The 17,377-nt window shown below is 38.6% G+C and overlaps 1 protein-coding gene across 5 annotated transcripts in view; it reads left to right on the top strand.

Moving 5' to 3' along the window:
* Positions 1–17,377, top strand: part of CDH10 (cadherin 10) — a 167,424-nt gene that overhangs the window by 53,761 nt on the left and 96,286 nt on the right. For 2 of the 5 annotated variants that reach the window (XM_038392461.2, XM_043508439.1), the window contains exon 2: positions 13,348–13,728. In XM_038392461.2, the coding sequence (XP_038248389.1) occupies positions 13,498–13,728 (231 nt within the window). In that variant the 5' untranslated portion in view covers positions 13,348–13,497. Of the gene's footprint in view, positions 1–845; positions 1,097–2,153; positions 2,215–12,991; positions 13,013–13,347; positions 13,729–17,377 lie in introns of those variants that run through there. The other 3 variants (XM_043508437.1, XM_038392454.2, XM_043508438.1) reach the window with 3 other exon arrangements.

Below are 17,377 nucleotides of genomic sequence, written 5' to 3' on the forward strand. Positions count from 1 at the left end.
GTTGGTGTGTACTTTTTCACCACCACATCTGCCCCACATGACATTCTGATGGAAGCTGGTGCTGGAATGGACTACAAATAGATGCAGATCACAGCTTTTTGTACACTGATTGAGGCAGGAGTCCTGGGGGAAAATAACATGAGATCATGTAATTATAATATGTACACATGAGAGGGATGAATTAAGGTTTCACGAACAATATTAATTTTTATGTTTTATAACTTGAGTGCCTGACATTGCTAATTTAATGGTCTTTTAATAGTTTTTCCTGGATGTAATATACCATAGCGGATCTAATATTTAAGGCACAAGTGACTGAGTATATGATCCATGCTGAACTATGATTTCTTTTGTGGGTTAACTCTTAAAAATGTTACTGAACAGATTCCACAAGTCTGACTCATTTAGCAGAATTTTACTAGTGTATAGCAGTAGCTTCTGCAGTAAAAGGCGTGAGGCAAAGAAAGCTAAGAATATGATGTGATTGTCAGCACTTCACTGCAGAATTGTAAGAATTCCAAATACATTTCAACAGCTCATAAAGACAAGCTCTTAATTTGCCAGGTAAAAGAGTACATTGAGAATGATACAACAAATACAAGAACAAATTGTACAGCTATAGAAAAGGGATACATATTTAAAGAACAAACCAAAAGGAACTGAAATACTACTATAGGAAGCATGCATGTACTCTGATGTTCAATAACCATTATGCTAATAAATAATTGTAAAGACACAAATATATCATTTTAAGAAATTTTCTAGAAGTGATGTCATCTCGATTTTACCCTCTTAAAGTAAGGTTTAAAACTGTGAGCCTTTCATTTGTCTGTCTGTCTTCACAGGAGATTTTATTCCCACTACCCTCATCTGATTAGCAGGAATGGGAGACTCCATGCTGCAGGCACAGGCACTAACACAAGTTTGAGGAGCCAGTATGTAGACACCAATGAACACTTTATTAAATTACACAGTCTTCTAAGCAGGCACAGTCTCTCGGTGCTCCAATTCTTCATGCTTTAGTGAACTGACTCTGCTCTCTGAAACTGTAAGGTTTCAGCCTGAGCTGCAGATATAAACTCCTGATGAGATTATGGTTAGTTTTTAGATGTTTGGCATGCTTCTGTGTTTATTCTATTTCTCTGATGGGGTTGATAGTTGGCTGGCAGAAAGAAAGCACTAGAAAGTACAGACCTCGAGCCTTAAATTTCCATCTGCCCTGAAGGAAAAGAATGTCTTGTTTATAAATGCTCAGTGTCATTCAGTAGAATTCATGCTGCTGGCCAGGAAATCACCTGCAGGACAGGGTGAATGTTAAGCCTTCAGCACTGCAAGTCTTGCTGTACCTCATAATCTGGGTTCCTGACAACATCCCCAATAGAATTTTATGATCTTTCCATTCCCAGAAAAGTCAAAGAATATCAAAGATGGACTGAAACAGAATAAAGAAAAAGTAAATGTATTGTTACCAAGATAACTTATTTCTCTGGCACGTTTCTAAATTATAGCATGAGAGTGATCCCGGTAGATCCACTTACCTGGATATTTCACTGTAATTATTTGCATACTTCATTTATTGGAATTTCATGTACTATACATGTATCCCATAGAGGTTGAAGATTTGGCAAACCTATTGTACTGTCTTGGGGATTCACAAATTGTACCTAGTTCACTAATATTTTTTCTTCTAATCTAAATCTAAGGTTCTCTCAAGTGAAATTCAGCTGCTAAAACACAAATGAATTCATAATCACTCAACAGCGGTTGCACATAGATTCAGAATCGTAGGATGGAAGGGACCTTGAGTCCCCTTCTAGTCCAGACACACTATATTGGTGGGCTGCATGTAGTGTGTGTGTCTGTACATTTGTATGTGTGTTCGAAGTATTACTGAGTGTTCTGTAGTCAATGTTAAAGCTATAACCTCCTAATATAAACTCAAAGTGTTTTACTTCCCCCGAGTTTATCCAAAGAAAAACTCAATATTCCTGACATTTTGCATGCCACATCTTTCAGAGTAGTGTTTTGGTTTGTTTGTTTTCTGGGATGTTTGCTAAAAATCAGAAATTCCATTTTAATGTTATGGTATTTTTGAATATTTGCCTATTCTTTTTTAAAACATATTATTTTTTGAAATTGTCTTTTTTCCACAGTGAATTAGCCTACAGACTCCATCCCTAATTAGAAGCAATTTTCTTTGGTTGACATTGAAGAGTAAGTATTTTATTTGTGGGAGGGGTGAGACAAAATTTAAAAAAAGCATTTTCCTTCCTCCAGGCTTTATTGCTGCAGCAGCTGCTATACTGAATCTGAGGAGAAAAGGAATAGATTAGGTAGGTGAGGTGTGTGTATGTGTGTGGGGGAGATAAATACAGTAGAAAAATAGTTTAGGAGGAGGTGTGTGGGGACATATCATGGAGAAGCAAGATGGAGCTAAAATCCCTTGTCAAAATGAGAGGAAGCAGGAGGACACTGGTGGGAATTCGAGTTTTCAAGATCATATAGTAGGGGGAACTTTGAATGAGTTAGGAGATAGAGAACAAAAGGTGGGTGTGGCAGGAGGAATAACTTGTTAGCAAAGAACTTCGGAAGGTACAGATAGTGGGCATAGAAGGGGTGGGATGTATTTAGAGGAATCATGGAAGGTTGAGAGGGGATGGCACAAAAGGTACAGAGGCACACATAAAGGGATAGGCTCTATGGAAATGGTGGTAGGAGATGGGGAACAAGGTATGGACTGGAGTGTTTTAGGGAACCAGGGTGGGTCATAGAGAGGGGATGAAAGGACTGGATGATTATAAGATCTCAATTCCTTTTCAAGGGATCATTTCCTTTAATCACCTGCTGATTTTTCTTTGTTTGGTTATGAGTTTAACATTTTTGGCAAATTTGAGAAGAAAGAAAGAGTTATAGCTATATGTGTATGTGGGGGTGATAGTGAGTATTGATGGGTTATAATAGTGAAGGACACACTAGATACCTTATTGTTAATTTTAAGACATAAGGTGTTTGTTTTTAAAGGTGTGAAATTTTAGAATGTTTTGTTGTATAAAACACACACATACCTATTGTTAACCATGAATCACTGCTAAAAAAAATAGTTCCACCTAACATTCAACAACAATATTACACTTTCTTGACAAAGGTAATAATACTGCTCGGCATTTTTTTCTCCTTCGAATTTTTTTCTCTGTTCTGTTTTTCAGTTTCTTTCCCCTAACTGGGACATGGATAAAATAATGTTTGGGCTTGAAAGAAACATTCATATTGTATCATGCAGCTTTGAAATAGGGGAAACTGAGTTCACCATCCCTAATTAGAAGCAATTTTTCTGAACCATTTGGTTTGACTGTGTCCAGTTTAGCAGCTAAACATGCAGACTTTAGTCACCTTTATCCACTTAGGAACTTGAACTGAAGATAGTTCACAGATATAGATGTCTCTTTTACAAATACATACTATAAACTAACAATTTATGAATGCCTCCAGTGCAGTGTACAATGTAGAGCCGGTAAGCTTCCGGTAGCAAAATCATCATCTTATTGTCCGTTTATCATTTAATCCCTTGATTCAGAATTAGGCAGTTAATTTGTGAACAGGTTTGGGGGCATCTTTACAATTACATGCATCAAAGTAAAATGACCTTTAATGCATAATAATGTGAATGATAAGATTAAAATACTCTAAAAATTGGTCATTTGAAACAACTTTATTTTTATTTTTCAATTATAGGAACTGAAGCTGCAATGAAAGGCTTTTTTTTTTAATGAGGACAAAAATTCTGAGTATTTACTCAGTTGTGTTTTGGAAAAGCCACTTGTATGTGCTCAGAATCTGTTACACAAGCTGCCACTTCACCATGCTGGGGTCTAGCATATCAGAAGAATTTTTTTCTTTTTCCAGTCTTCATTTTTTTGTTCTTTATATTAAAGATGTGGCAAAAGAGGTTGAAATTCCCCAAGTTTCTATGAATGTAGGATTTTCTGGGGCTGATGGAGAGATGAAGCATTTATATATCCAGTTACACTGCCATGCCCACTCTGCTAAAGGCTAGCTGAGTAGACTCAAGAGTTTAGAATTCACTTACACCAATGTAAATTAGGGGTGACTCCACAGAAGTCAGTGGAATTACACCAGAGTAAAACTGGTAGGAAAGTAGAATCTGTTCCATTATATCCCCAACAGAACGGAAACTTCATCATAGAACCTCCCACACAGTTTATCTTAATTTGTTATAAGCATTCTCTGACCAGAAAAATACCTTCCTTTGGAATATTTGCAATGTTATGGTACAGGACTGAGGAACATTATTGAAGCTGTGTGTGGATTATTATTGCTCAACATCTTGTCAGTGCCATAAGTCACTTCACTTTCAGGAAGCTAGAACTCACCTCCAACTTAACCTTACTCTGATCTGTTGCAAAAAGCAAACTTTCAAAAAATTGTTCATGAATCTCTGTATCTCCTTGTTTTGGTTGAAATGTTAATCATGAGCAGTGAATTCCTGTGCAAGAGGAGGAACATCTCTTGTGGCATTTCAAACCTATTGAAACCAGGGAGCAATGTTACTCTGTGATGGGCATCTCTTGAAAGATTTAAAGGTTCTTTATGATTTGGAAAAGCATGCAGAATCTGGACACTACCATAATCTTAACCTATTACTAACAACTTGAAATCTGCATATTGGACTGGATATTTTGTGAGAAAAGTCTTGATCATGGGATTTCATGCTTCTGATCAGGCCTGAAATGATACAAATAACTTTTCACATTGTATTTTGGCACACCTGCTTCTATTCTGACTCAAACAGAAATGCAGAGGCACACAAGAGTGGGGAAATTAATTTTAAAGTAGATTTCTGAAGTGTTTCAAACTTAAAATTCAGTTAGTTTACTCAAGATCAAATTTGGGGCAGAGAATCCAGATCAGTTCCCATTTTATATGAATTTTTGCCTCTCTTGCCCACATAGCACTGTGCACACGAGTGCTTATGTCGGTATAACTTTCATTGCCCAGGAAGGTGGTTTATTCACACTGCTGAACAACATAAGTTATATCAACATACACCGTAGAGTAGACATATTAGTGGGAATATATCAAGCTAAGTATCCTGATTCTGCTTTCTCACTAGAGAACATAAGGAGTATCTCTTTCTGAAGTATTGTAAGTGAAGCTAAATCTGTGTCAATCAGAGCAGAATCAGGCACAGTCCATGTTCTCAGTGGGTTTAGTTTAATTTGAAATAACATTTTACAGGAATGAGGTTTCAGTTTTAAAATTGTAAATAGTGGTATAGCATGGCAGGCACTCACTGCCATGGCGCCTCCTGCTGGTCATCCAGGAATTAGCTCAGTCCAGCCTCGGAGCGCCTCCTGCTGGCCGGTGTCTTCCTACTAGTGCCTGCTTTCTCCTGTTCTCCATCACTTATAGCACTTCAGGCCGCGTGTCCCTCCTGGACCCCAGTGCACATTTCCTTGGGGTGCTGTCCCACAGCAGTGCCCCCACACTCTGGGTCTCCCCTCCTCAGGAAACCCCAAACCACTAAGCCCACCTCACCTCAGTGACCCATTGCCACTCCTCATCTAGCCCCTTCCCACAGGGACAAACTGCAGTCTGAAGTGGCCACTCATCATCGGCAAGGGGGCTTTGGACCTGCTGCCTTTCCAGCCCCAGCTGTCTCCCTGCAGCCCTAGTACTTCCCCTGTCCTCCTCCCCAGATCTGCCTGCTTTTCCCCAGCCCTCCTCTGCCTCAGGTACCCTGCTTGCTCTCCCAGGCAGCCTGGTCCTCCCTGTTCCTCAGCTGGAGCAAGAGTCTCTTCTCTCACTACTTCAACCTGCCCTTTTATCAGGATCAGCTGGACCCTAATTGGGTATGGCCACACCTGTGGCTGTTTACCCAACCAGCCTCCCTTGGCTGCTTTTAACCCCTCCCTAACTGAAGTGGGGTAACCACCCTGCTATATGTGGATTGTATATTGTAACAAATATTGAATAGTGTTTTAAGGTCATGGTCCTGACCATAAGATGCTGAAAGAAGGGAAGAGATCTTAGGGGAAAAGTTGGGTGAAATCAGTATTTCCATATGCATTCTGAATTAATGTGTTTTTTTTGTTTTTTTTTTTAAAAACTCTTGAAATTCTGCTGAATTGCACATAACTTTTTGGAGAAAATATTCCATCAGAATTTGGGTACGTTTCCCAAAAATTTCCAGTGGCACTAATAAAGTGAAAACAGTTAGAAGCTGGTAACAGTTTCAAGTTCCTCCAGTGATTAGATCAGCTCTAATAAGGTAATGAAGAATCTCAGCTGACTTGCAGTATTTAGTACAGAACTGGGGATGACTCAGTGTAATTTGTATCTTCTCATCTAACTCTAAACCAAAACTACCATTTCCCCCCCTTGGCCTTTATTTAGTGGCATTGCCACTACTATTTAATTCAAATATGTGACCATCAAACTTAATACCACACTTAAAACAGCAGGCTGAACTCAAAGAGGAGTCCAAGGGGGAGAACCCTACTGAATACATCCATTAAGCAGCCTAGCCTTCCAAGTTCATGTACATTAGCTAGTTTTGTAATTTTAACAAATTCCGTCAGAGCTTTCATTCCACTGACCCAATTTAACAAGAAGGAAATTCAATAACAATCCCAAACACTGACACATTATTTCCCAGGAGGAATTTAACAACACTTCTACATCAAATAGTGATGTGGTGAACAGTGGAATATACATACCTATGGGTGGGGCGGGGGGGAGCAAGAGAAAGAAGATACTGCATCTCCTTTACACAGGTAATCCAATAACTTTCCATCTTTGGGGAAAATAGTAACAGGTCTAAGGGCCAAGTTCATTGCTTAGATGTACATATGCAACTCCCTCTGACTTCAAGAAACATCAGGTAAGAGCAAGATTTAGTCAGTCTCTCTGTGTGTGCATGTGTCAAAAAAAAGAATATAGGCATGGGTGTATGGGCAACACAGAATTGTGGTAGTGCTATTCAGCAACAAGTAAACACAAGATACCTACCCCTTGTAATACAACTTATGATTGAGCCTGATCCTTCCAACCTTTGCTCACATAAATACTCCTTTCTTATTCAAAGTAAGGATGTGCTGGTCTGGCGAGATATCATTACAATGGAATGATCCTAGGTCCTGATCTTGCTGTCATTAAAGTCAAAAGCAAACATCAATTTTTGCATCCTAGTAGAAGTGGACACATACCAGTAAAGCAATGTCTCACAGTAATACATCATGCTGGGAGATACTCATATTTTATTAAAAAGAAAAGGAGTACTTGTGGCACCTTAGAGACTAACAAATTTATTAGAGCATAAGCTTTCGTGAGCTACAGCTCACTTCATCGGATGCATTTGGTGGAAAAAACAGAGGAGAGATTTATATACACACACACAGAGAACATGAAACAATGGGTTTATCATACACACTGTAAGGAGAGTGATCACTTAAGATAAGCCATCACCAACAGCAGGGGGGGGAAGGAGGAAAACCTTTCATGGTGACAAGCAAGGTAGGCTAATTCCAGCAGTTAACAAGAATATCAGAGGAACAGTGGGGGGTGGGGTGGGAGGGAGAAATACCATGGGGAAATAGTTTTACTTTGTGTAATGACTCATCCATTCCCAGTCTCTATTCAAGCCTAAGTTAATTATATCCAGTTTGCAAATTAATTCCAATTCAGCAGTCTCTCGTTGGAGTCTGTTTTTGAAGTTTTTTGTTGAAGTATAGCCACTCTTAGGTCTGTGATCGAGTGACCAGAGAGATTGAAGTGTTCTCCAACTGGTTTTTGAATGTTATAATTCTTGACGTCTGATTTGTGTCCATTCATTCTTTTACGTAGAGACTGTCCAGTTTGGCCAATGTACATGGCAGAGGGGCATTGCTGGCACATGATGGCATATATCACATTGGTAGATGCGCAGGTGAACGAGCCTCTGATAGTGTGGCTGATGTGATTAGGCCCTATGATGGTATCCCCTGAATAGATATGTGGACAGAGTTGGCAACGGGCTTTGTTGCAAGGATAGGTTCCTGGGTTACTGGTTCTGTTGTGTGGTGTGTGGTTGCTGGTGAGTATTTGCTTCAGATTGGGGGGCTGTCTGTAAGCAAGGACTGGTCTGTCTCCCAAGATCTGTGAGAGTGATGGGTCGTCCTTCAGGATAGGTTGTAGATCCTTGATGATGCGTTGGAGAGGTTTTAGTTGGGGGCTGAAGGTGATGGCTAGTGGCGTTCTGTTGTTTTCTTTGTTGGGCCTGTCCTGTAGTAGGTGACTTCTGGGTACTGTTCTGGCTCTGTCAATCTGTTTCTTCACTTCAGCAGGTGGGTATTGTAGTTGTAGGAATGCATGATAGAGATCTTGTAGGTGTTTGTCTCTGTCTGAGGGGTTGGAGCAAATGCGGTTATATCGTAACGCTTGGCTGTAGACAATGGAACGAGTGGTATGATCTGGATGAAAGCTAGAGGCATGTAGGTAGGAATAGCGGTCAGTAGGTTTCCGATATAGGGTGGTGTTTATGTGACCATCGCTTATTAGCACCGTAGTGTCCAGGAAGTGGATCTCTTGTGTGGACTGGTCCAGGCTGAGGTTGATGGTGGGATGGAAATTGTTGAAATCATGGTGGAATTCCTCAAGAGCTAATTTTCCATGGGTCCAGATGATGAAGATGTCATCAATGTAGCGCAAGTAGAGTAGGGGCATTAGGGGACGAGAGCTGAGGAAGCGTTGTTCTAAGTCAGCCATAAAAATGTTGGCATACTGTGGGGCCATGCGGGTACCCATCACAGTGCCGCTGATTTGAAGGTATACATTGTCACCAAATGTGAAATAGTTATGGGTCAGGACAAAGTCACAAAGTTCAGCCACCAGGTTAGCCGTGACAGTATCGGGGATACTGTTCCTGACAGCTTGTAGTCCATCTTTGTGTGGAATGTTGGTGTAGAGGGCTTCTACATCCATAGTGGCCAGGATGGTGTTTTTAGGAAGATCACCAATGGACTGTAGTTTCCTCAGGAAGTCAGTGGTGTCTCGAAGATAGCTGGGAGTGCTGGTAACGAAGGGCCTGAGGAGGGAGTCTACATAGCCAGACAATCCTGCTGTCAGGGTGCCAATGCCTGAGATGATGGGGCGTCCAGGATTTCCAGGTTTATGGATCTTGGGTAGCAGATAGAATACCCCAGGTCGGGGTTCTAGGGGTGTGTCTGTGTGGATTTGTTCTTGTGCTTTTTCAGGGAGTTTCTTGAGCAAATGCTGTAGTTTCTTTTGGTAACTCTCAGTGGGATCAGAGGGTAATGGCTTGTAGAAAGTGGTGTTGGAGAACTGCCTAGTAGCCTCTTGTTCATACTCCGACCTATTCATGATGACGACAGCACCTCCTTTGTCAGCCTTTTTGATTATGATGTCAGAGTTGTTTCTGAGGCTGTGGATGGCACTGTGTTCTGCATGGCTGAGGTTATGGGGTAAGCGATTCTGCTTTTCCACAATTTCAGCTCGTGCACGTCGGCGGAAGCAGTCTATGTAGAAATCCAGGCTGCTGTTTCGACCTTCAGGAGGAGTCCACCCAGAATCCTTCTTTTTGTAGTGTTGGCAGGAAGGTCTCTGTGCGTTAATATGTTGGTCAGAGGTGTGTTGGAAATATTCCTTGAGTCTGAGACGTCGAAAATAGGATTCTAGGTCACCACAGAACTGTATCATGTTCGTGGGGGTGGAGGGGCAAAAGGAGAGGCCCCGAGATAGGACAGATTCTTCTGCTGGGCTAAGAATATAGTTGGATAGATTAACAATATTGCTGGGTGGGTTACGGGAACCATTGTTGTGGCCCCTTGTGGCATATAGTAGTTTAGATAGCTTAGTGTCCTTTTTCTTTTGTAGAGAAGCAAAGTGTGTTAATACAATTAACTTAGGCTTGAATAGAGACTGGGAATGGATGAGTCATTACACAAAGTAAAACTATTTCCCCATGGTATTTCTCCCTCCCACCCCACCCCCCACTGTTTCTCTGATATTCTTGTTAACTGCTGGAATTAGCCTACCTTGCTTGTCACCATGAAAGGTTTTCCTCCTTCCCCCCCCTGCTGCTGGTGATGGCTTATCTTAAGTGATCACTCTCCTTACAGTGTGTATGATAAACCCATTGTTTCATGTTCTCTGTGTGTGTGTATATAAATCTCTCCTCTGTTTTTTCCACCAAATGCATCCGATGAAGTGAGCTGTAGCTCACGAAAGCTTATGCTCTAATAAATTTGTTAGTCTCTAAGGTGCCACAAGTACTCCTTTTCTTTTTGCGAATACAGACTAACACGGCTGCTACTCTGAAACCTGTCATATTTTATTAATTGCTTTAAAAATAAATATTATGTAAAACAATAAAATATTTGAAACTCACTCATCATCAGGCTTTTGCAAATTGAAGAAAAAGATTAGCACATTGACTTTTTTTTTTTTTTAAGAACCCAGAGCAGAGCATGGGGGCAAGCAATGAGATGCATTGTTTGGCATTTATGACAAACACTTTTAAATTCCTGTAAATTACCGTGAACATGTTTGACACCCTTCAAGTCCTTCCTCACAGCACAAATACTTTGTGATGTTTGCCAGACCCTCAGCTCTGAGTAAACCCAAACTCTCAAAGCAAAAGTTAGCTTCTGAATTCCATATGGCCTTATGTTCCGAAACCATGTGAAATTGCCAAGTTTTGCATGCTTTCCACCTCAAACCATGAACCATCCTAGCCTCTCTAAAAACTTCTCGGGTTGGTGAATTTGGGTTAACCTGGTCAGTAACAAAACCCCAAGCCAAGGAAAAGTTTATGAAAATTTTACACAGCTTTACTTGTAAGAATCTGACATGCCTAGGGCTGTATTCATCCATGGTGTAAAGCCACTGAAGTCAACTGATTTCTGTCAGGGATCAATGTAGCCAAGTGCATTGTTCTAAGGTATGCTAAACAATGTTGTGTCCAGATCATGAAAATAAAGGAAAACCCATCAAGTTTCTGTATATTTCAGGGGTTTTTGTTGCATATGGAAGAATACAGTGTATGTATATACTGAGGAGCTACAAGCATTAGCTATATATACTCCCTTTGCAGATTTAAGAGGAAAAAAATTAAAAAAAAATGTAGAGAAAATGTATCCTTTTGAGAAGAAAATCCATAGGAGCATTCATATATGCTTGCTGCCTAGCAACAGACACCATTTCCACCTTAGCAGGGGTCAGTGGGCTCTGCAAACAAAAATGGATGCTGAAATATGATGGCAACATTTTTCTCTCACAAATTAGCCAGTAAGGAATTAACAAGTTCTACACTTCTGTTCTGGTTGCAGACTGCATTATGTAGCCTATGTAAAGCTGTTCTTATTTCATTTAAGACAAAGTACTGGAAAGATTATTATTATTTTATTATTATTTCCCACAAGTGCACTATTAGTGTTCAGAAATGTGTTAGCCCCTTTACCGAATAAGTAAAAGTAAAGATTGACATTCCCCAACATTGACATTCTTCAACAATCAAACAGCCCAATCTTGTTCCCACTGAATTAAAGTCACGTCCTTTGGGTTAATACAAAATCCAAGTGACTTCTGTTCAGACTTCTGCCAAATTTGGGTGTTAAAAATTAGACATGACACAATAAGTAAGGGTGGGAAACTTAAATGTGGGGAATGAGAAGGAAAGGCAAGTATTATAGTAATAATTGTATGTAGTTACTCATATTAGTCGTGTATATTTGAGTTCTGCTGGGCATGGAACTTAAGGTACTTATGGGAGTTACAGATAAAATTAATATTTTTAGGTAGGAGTTGAAGATGGTAATGGAGGCTTGGCAGAGAGGTACTGAAAGAATAGAGTGCACAAACTGAATTTACAAGTAATCCAATGTTTTAATCTTATTAGCCAGTGGTCCAAAAAGACTAATGCAAAGCAGTTTTAGAAACCACAGAAATGATGAAACATTAGTTCCCCATTGTTTTATATATTTATTTGCATATAGAGAGAGTTCTCTTATTTATAGCTACTAATGTTTTGTCTTCTATATTTATGTATATTAGAATAATCTGTAATAATAATTGTATATACTTAAAGTCCATAATGTACCATTAAGATACATAATTATATATCTTTCATTTATAGTTAATATATTTCAAAATAGCTTCAGTCAAGTTGCTGTGGTGCTTTGGAATGACATTAAATATCAAATGTGATCCTAACAAAAACATTTAAGTGTTAATATTCTTTTTTTTTAATTGTATTTTACATGATTTGCCTGCTGAAGCAAATCTAAATGAGCCATGCAGACATTTGCTCTTAAGCGTTTGGTAATTTCCAAATTTAATCTTTTAAAGTAGAAATCAGCTAATGGTGTCAACAGTCATGAAGAGTGATATGCTGAGAAGGAACATAGGCACAAGATTGGAAACAGTTTATTTCTGTTTGATGTCAACAAAAGATATTGATGGGATCTGCCTATTGTTTCACGGTGCTAAATGCTTCCTTATTGTGTCAGGAAAAAACATAAAATGTTACACAAATCTAACAAAACAGGTTTGGAAATGGATTTACTTTTTTTTCTCTCTGTAGTAATAGTTGCGTATTGAATGTCAAATTTAAGTATATTGTAAACCAAAAACATCTTGAGTTCACTATGACTTAACCTCAAATAGATCAAGTCCTAGTTATTTCATCATTTTTTCCCTTGCATTTAAAGTTGTTTGCATGCTACCTCAGTTCATACTGTAAGTACTACATCCTAAGAACTTTTTATATTAAAAAGTTTTCTTCTTGTCATGTTGCATTTCTTCTGATGCATATGATGTTCCCTTTTGCCATTTAAAGTGCCTGGGGGAACTAGTGTTTCACCATTTCTGTGGTTTCTAAAACTGCTTTGCATTAGCCTTTTCAGGCCTCCGGATAACAAGATTAATAAAACACTGGATTACTTGTAAATCAAATCAGGTGGAAAACATTTGAAGTAAAGGCTGCAGTATTTAATATGTAAGTGCTAATAGTATTAATCCCCTAGTCTACATGAAAAAAACATCCTCAAAGTTCTTAAACTGAAAAGTTAAGAACAAAAGTTAATCAGCTCAATGCACTTTTGTTGTGTTTCTCATGTAATGTTTTGAAAGCAGCTGCCTACCTGCTACATTTGCAACCCTCCCACTTGGTGAAGGTTGACAGAAAACCTTTATAGTCATGATATCAGCTATCTATTGGGTGCACATGGGAAATAACCAGTTGCTTTCTTTGCTGTAAAGTACAATGTGAAGTCAGTCACAGCCAAATGGAATGTTTTCAACTTACATTGTGTCTTTTCTGTTTACTTTGAGGATTTGGTGGATATGTGTGGAAGGGAGATGAACTACTGGAAATCACTTGGCTGTACTGCCAACTAAAAAGACATCAAAAGGTAATCCAGGAAAACAACACTGTTGACCCCACAGCCATCTGGCTTGGAGGAGAGACAGCAGTGGAGAACTATGATAATACAACAAGTGTTACTGCTACTGCTGCTCTGGATGTGCCTGCCACATCCCTGCTATGCAGAAATGCTGTTCAGAAGGACAACTGACCACCAACCGAAAGGCTTTGTGGCACGTGTATCAGGGAGTGATGGAAAAGCACTTCACCGCCAGAAAAGGGGCTGGATGTGGAACCAGTTCTTCCTGCTGGAGGAATATACAGGCTCTGATTATCAATATGTAGGCAAGGTAGGTCTGTATTAAGGTTTGATATTTCTCCATTACATCCTTATATATTTGTCCTACTACTGTTCTCAAGTTACTACAGTGACTTATTCTCCTAGCTGAATGGTTGGTTTCCAGGCTACACTATACAAGTTGTTTATCTGCTCTATTGGCGATCTCTAAAAGTAATAATGCAAAGAGTTGCTAAAAACTATTTAGAAACATACAAATTTCTGAAACAAGCTAAAGTGTATTTCACAAATTATTGTGTGATCTTCACAGCATTCCTACCACCACCAGCAACGACCTTTCCTCTCCTATTTCTGAATATAGTATTTTAAAATTCTTCCTAAAATTCTGTTTCATATTTTTTTCTCTTTGACCTTTTTCAGTTTCATGCAAATGCATGTGGACTCCTATCCTCTGTCTGTACTCTTTGTACACAATTCTTTCAAACACAAAATGGCCTCCCTTCTCCAGTGCTCCCTTTGTCTTAATAAACTGCAGAGGATGTCATTAACAAATGTGATGGAAAATAAATATGAGAAATGAAATTGTGAATTTAATGCTACTGACACCAAGATAAGAATTCTATACTCCCAAATTAAAGCATAAATTAATGGGCCACGTTCTGTGTTGACTGCTCTTGATGTAGTCAGATTTTTTTTTTATGTCAGGTTGGTTGTACTGAGCCTGCCAGTGCAGAAGTTGGCCCAGTATTTCAGAGCCCCATGCTGAAGGAATAGATGGAATAACAAAAAGTGAAGAATGGCAGCAGTTCTAGGGGTGAAAAATGTTCAAATAAGAAATTTTATTATAGGTAGCTACTAAAAGTAAAATAGCAACTTGCTCAACCAAAATCTTTCTGTCTTTACTCCTTTCATCCAAAGCAGGTGCTAATGAATCCTTATATAAATGCAAATTACTTGCCCAAAGTGAGAGTAATCAGCTTAGTGCAGAGGCCATGCATGGGGCAGGTACAAAAATGCATTGACTACATTCTTTTTTTCTTAACCCTCTTTTGAATGAACTCCCATGGTTAATCAAAGACAAAACTGAGAGAGTTCCTACATTCTGTTGACTCTTTGGATTTTTGGAAGTCAGGCACTATAGCTCCCTTCTGAGCAACTGGTTTCTCACATTTCCTTTTCTAGCTATTGGTTTCTCAGCTTACATGAAGTCGGAATTTGGTCCATTAAAATGGAGGCGCTCTCCTTCCTTTGACTGTACCATTAATCAGTAACTATTGTTTGAGAAAGCACCAGCTGAGGCCTTACATTTTTGCTTTTGTTAAACAACGAATGAATTGAGAAGCAACTAAAATTGAGATTTGTGTGATGTCTGTGGATGCCTATTCTGAAAAGATTTTAATTACACCACATTACCCTGGGTAATATCCACATCATGGTTTGTTGTCTTCCTCAGATTAAGGTTCATGACTCAAATAACCTCATGTCATACAATATAAGATGGATTATAAAGGTTTTATGAATTCAAATAGGACAATTCTCTCTCTCTCTCTCTCTCTCTCAATATAAAATGTTGGGCTTTTGTGAGGCAGAATCCCATGACAAATTGAGGATCCTACAGCCATGCACAAACTTTGACAACACAGACTCAGTTATCTTCATTGACTTAGGTCCTGATGATACATGTGCAAAACTCAGGAGATTTAAACAACAGTCCTGCACTGGGATCAGCTGTGCCTCTATGGAGTCCTATTGATGTCACTGGCGATCTGCACAGGTGCAGGTACCAATGAAAAACTGGGGCCTTACTTTGGGCTCAGAGCCCCCAGAGGTTCATTTTGAGCCTCAGTCTTATGGAACCCAACACATAAAACAAATTTCAGCTGATTTTAGTCCAAAACCACATTCTTATAGAACAATCATATGAAATATAATAGGGGAGAAACGAATAGGGTACTATGAGAGTTTTTCTTGTAGACTTATATAATTTAAAAGAGTGAGAATCCTTTCCATAGATTTTCCCAGCCATCCTATGAAATAATATAGCAGGTATTTTTCTATTAAATTCTGTAGGACTGTTTTATAAGAGCTTGTACATTTTGTGCTTACATTAGAAACCACAAATAGGCTCAGGTTCCTTAACATCCTTATTTTTCATTTTAATTTTTTGCAACCCTGCCCTTAGTTTTGTGTTGCTATTAGGGCTGTCGATTAATCACAGTTAATTTACACAATTGACTAAAAAAAATTAATCCTGATTAATTGCGCTGTTAAACAATAGAATACCAATTGAAATTTATTAAATATTTTGGATGTTTTTCTACATTTTCAAATATATTGATTTCTATTACAACACAGAATATGAAGTGTACAGTGCTCACTTTATATTATTATTTTTATTACAAATATTTGCACTGTAAACAAAAGAAATAGTATTTTTCAATTCAACTCATACAAGTACTTTAGTGCTATCTCTTTATTGTGAAAGTGTAACTTACAAATGTAGATTTTTTGTGATATAACTGCACTCAGAAACAAAACAGTGTAAAACTTTAGCGCCTACAAGTCCACTCAGTCCTACTTCTTTTTCAGCCAATTGCTAAGACAATCAAGTTTGTTTGCATTTATGGGAGATAATGCTGCCTGCTTCTTATTTATAATGTCATGTGAAAGTGAGAACACACGTTCACATGGCACTTTTGTAGCCAGCGTTGCAAGGTATTTATGTGCCAGATATACTAAACATTCATATGCCCCTTCATGCTTTGGCCATTATTCCAGAGGACATGCATCCAGGCTGATGATGCCCATTAAAAATAATACATTAAGTAAATTTGTGACTGAACTCCTTGGGAGAGTACTGTATGTCTCCTGTTTTTGTTTTACCCACATTCTGCCACATATTTCATGTTTCAGTCTTGGATGATGACCCAGGGCATGTTTGTTTTAACACTTTCACAGCAGATTTGACAAAATGCAAAGAAAGGTACCAATGTGAGATTTCTAAAAATAGATATAGCATTCAACCCAAGGTTTAAGAATCTGAAGAGCTGTCCAAAATCTGAGAGGGATGAGGTGTAGACCATACTTTCAGAATTCTTAAAAGAGCAACACTCAGATGTGGAAATAAACCTTCTGCTGGTGGCATTCGACTCAGATGATGAAAATGAACATATGTTGGTCTGCTCTGCTTTGTATTGTTAATGAGCAGAACCCGTCATCAGCATGGACGCATGTCCTCTGGAATGGTGGTTGAAGCATGAAAGGATATATAAATTTTTAATGCCTCTGGCAGGTAAACATCTTGCAACACCGGCTACAACAGTGCCCTGTGAATACCTATTCTCACTTTCAGGTGACATTGTAAAAAAGAAACAGGCAGTATTATCTCTGCAAATTGTAACCAAAATTGTTTGGCGTGAAGTAGGACTGAGTGGACTTGTAACCTCTAAAGTTTTACATTGTTTTATTTTTGAATGCAGGTTTTTTTGTATATAATTCTACTTTTGTAAGTTCAACTTTCATGATAAAGAGATTGACAGTACTTGTATTTAGTGAATTGAAAAATACTATTTCTTTTATTTTTACTGTGCAAATATTTGTAATAATAATAAATATAAAGTGAGCACTGTCCATTTTGTATTCTGTGTTGTAACTGAAATAAATATATTTGAAAATGTAGAAAACATCCAAAAATATTTAAA

This window comes from Dermochelys coriacea, chromosome 2 (genome assembly GCF_009764565.3).
Source record: "Dermochelys coriacea isolate rDerCor1 chromosome 2, rDerCor1.pri.v4, whole genome shotgun sequence".
Taxonomy (NCBI): Eukaryota; Metazoa; Chordata; order Testudines; family Dermochelyidae; genus Dermochelys; species Dermochelys coriacea.